Source organism: Apaloderma vittatum, unplaced genomic scaffold (genome assembly GCF_000703405.1).
Source record: "Apaloderma vittatum isolate BGI_N311 unplaced genomic scaffold, ASM70340v1 scaffold17870, whole genome shotgun sequence".
NCBI classification, from domain to species: domain Eukaryota; kingdom Metazoa; phylum Chordata; class Aves; order Trogoniformes; family Trogonidae; genus Apaloderma; species Apaloderma vittatum.
The window spans coordinates 39699-41571 of NW_009694205.1; the positions used below are offsets into that span (position 1 = coordinate 39699).

At 52.6% G+C, this 1873-nt stretch overlaps 1 protein-coding gene across 1 annotated transcript in view; it reads left to right on the plus strand.

The window, feature by feature from the left end:
• Nucleotides 1-1873, plus strand: part of FBXO42 (F-box protein 42) — a gene marked incomplete at its 3' end in the record, with an annotated part of 28898 nt that overhangs the window by 25922 nt on the left and 1103 nt on the right. The window contains exons 5-6 of the mRNA XM_009866882.1: nucleotides 951-1061; nucleotides 1309-1405. Of these exons, the coding sequence (XP_009865184.1) occupies nucleotides 951-1061; nucleotides 1309-1405 (208 nt within the window). The remainder of the gene's footprint in view (nucleotides 1-950; nucleotides 1062-1308; nucleotides 1406-1873) is intronic.

A 1873-nucleotide genomic window follows, 5' to 3' on the forward strand; every position in this document is an offset into this window, starting at 1 on the left:
TGCCGGAGGGCGGCTCTCCGAGCCCACCTGGGAAGCCACGCACGGCCCTGGTTCCCTAGGGGTGCGTAATCCTGTCGTGTCTGCGATGCTCTTGCTGAAATAATAACAAAAAAAAGCCAAAAAAAACCCCAAGAGCACGCTGGAGGGATGGGCACGCTGCTGTCTGGCCACTCGTGGGTGCTGGTTGCTTCCGTAGGGCTCTCAACTCATCCCTAAAATGTGCCAGGCTCCCCAAATCGGGCAGGAAACGCGGGTGTGAAGGTTTTAAACGTGTAGTTTGGGTGCGAGGTCTTCAAGGAGAGCAGCAGGTAAAGCCGTAACTCCCGGAGGTCTGGTTTTAGTGCCCGTCCAAAACTCGCAGCTCCTGTGGCCCTCCAAGGGAGATGTGATAAAGCAAATATCTGCACCGGTTTAATAAGATCTTGGCCTTTACAACTCCGGAATTCTTCATCAAGAATCCAGCAGCGACCGCGGCAAAGGAATTAATTCTCCTTTTCCCTTTAAACACTGTTTGGCTGCTTTTAGACCAGGCTTTTCTCACTGATGCCGGAGTGTGAGAAAGAAGCGAGTGCTGTATCCAAGCGGTGATGGCTCTTGCTCCTCTTTCATTGAGAACTTTCCATCATCATCAAAAGTGTCAATTACCCAATGCACTTTTGGGCAGTGTCGTTAGAACGCTGTAATTAAACCGCGCCGGAAATAATTCAGGGCGAATTTAATTGAAAGGGGTGATATTTCTAACCCGGCCGTATGGCTTTGTCACGCTTTAAAAATGTTCAGCACGTTACAATTTGGAATTAGTTTCATTATTATTTGGATCTTCGGAGGTTTTCCTCTGTTACGTGCTCTTGAGGACTTTGGTGGCCCCTGGGATTTTAATTTTCGCCATTTGTCCAGTGCTTTCCTTTCCAACGCGACGTATGTGAATGTCTTCCTCCCTCTTTCCCCAGGTGGAACTGCATCGTGACCACCCACGGCCCCCCTCCTATGGCAGGACACTCCTCCTGCGTCATCGAAGACAAGATGATTGTCTTTGGGGGCTCGCTAGGGTCTCGACAAATGTAAGTCTGGGGTGGGGGCATCTTGTGAGCGAGGAGCATGTTGTGGTGCTCCTGGGGTAGCTCACTGTGTTTTGGAAGGAAATCTCCACAGGGTTTGGGGGGGCTGCCTGCTGCCTTAGCACACCCTTTGCCTCTCACAGTGAATCCCCTCGAGGAAAACCTGATTCTGCCATAAAACTCTGTCCTCCGCTCGTGTTTCAAACTCCCAGAGGGCTTGGTTGTATCATCCACTGTCTCATCCTTGCAGGAGCAATGACGTCTGGGTGCTGGATCTCGAGCAGTGGGCTTGGTCCAAGCCCAACATCTCTGGGCCCAGCCCTCACCCCCGAGGTGGCCAGTCTCAGGTGAGCTCTCCTGCCCTAGCTCAGCACCAACACCTGCTGCCAAAGATAAACCAGACGCAGATTAATTCCCAGCTTCCGGGCAGCTCTCGCCAAGTTGCCTGAAAGCCAGCGCCTGATTTCCAAGTTATCTTTGCAGCCTTTGCCCGACGGGCCCTTGTTTTCCTTCACCGTCTATTCTGTGAGGGTGCACTTTTCATCTCGCTATCGCTTGGGCAGGTACCGTGCCGTGCCTTGCGCGTGACTCAGAACCCTAACGAGCGTTTCTAGAAAACAAATTGCTGTTTTAACCCAGCCACTGTTCCCCGTGGCGTTTCAGATCAATGAAGCCTTATCACAAGTGGGTTTGGCTCTGGGCCCTTTTGAGTGCTCCGCTCTCCCCATTCTCTGCTCAAGCGACGACGCCGGGTTGTACCCATGGGTCTGGCAGCGCCTTTTTGATTGCCTGCCCGGGGCAGGGAGCTCCTGGGA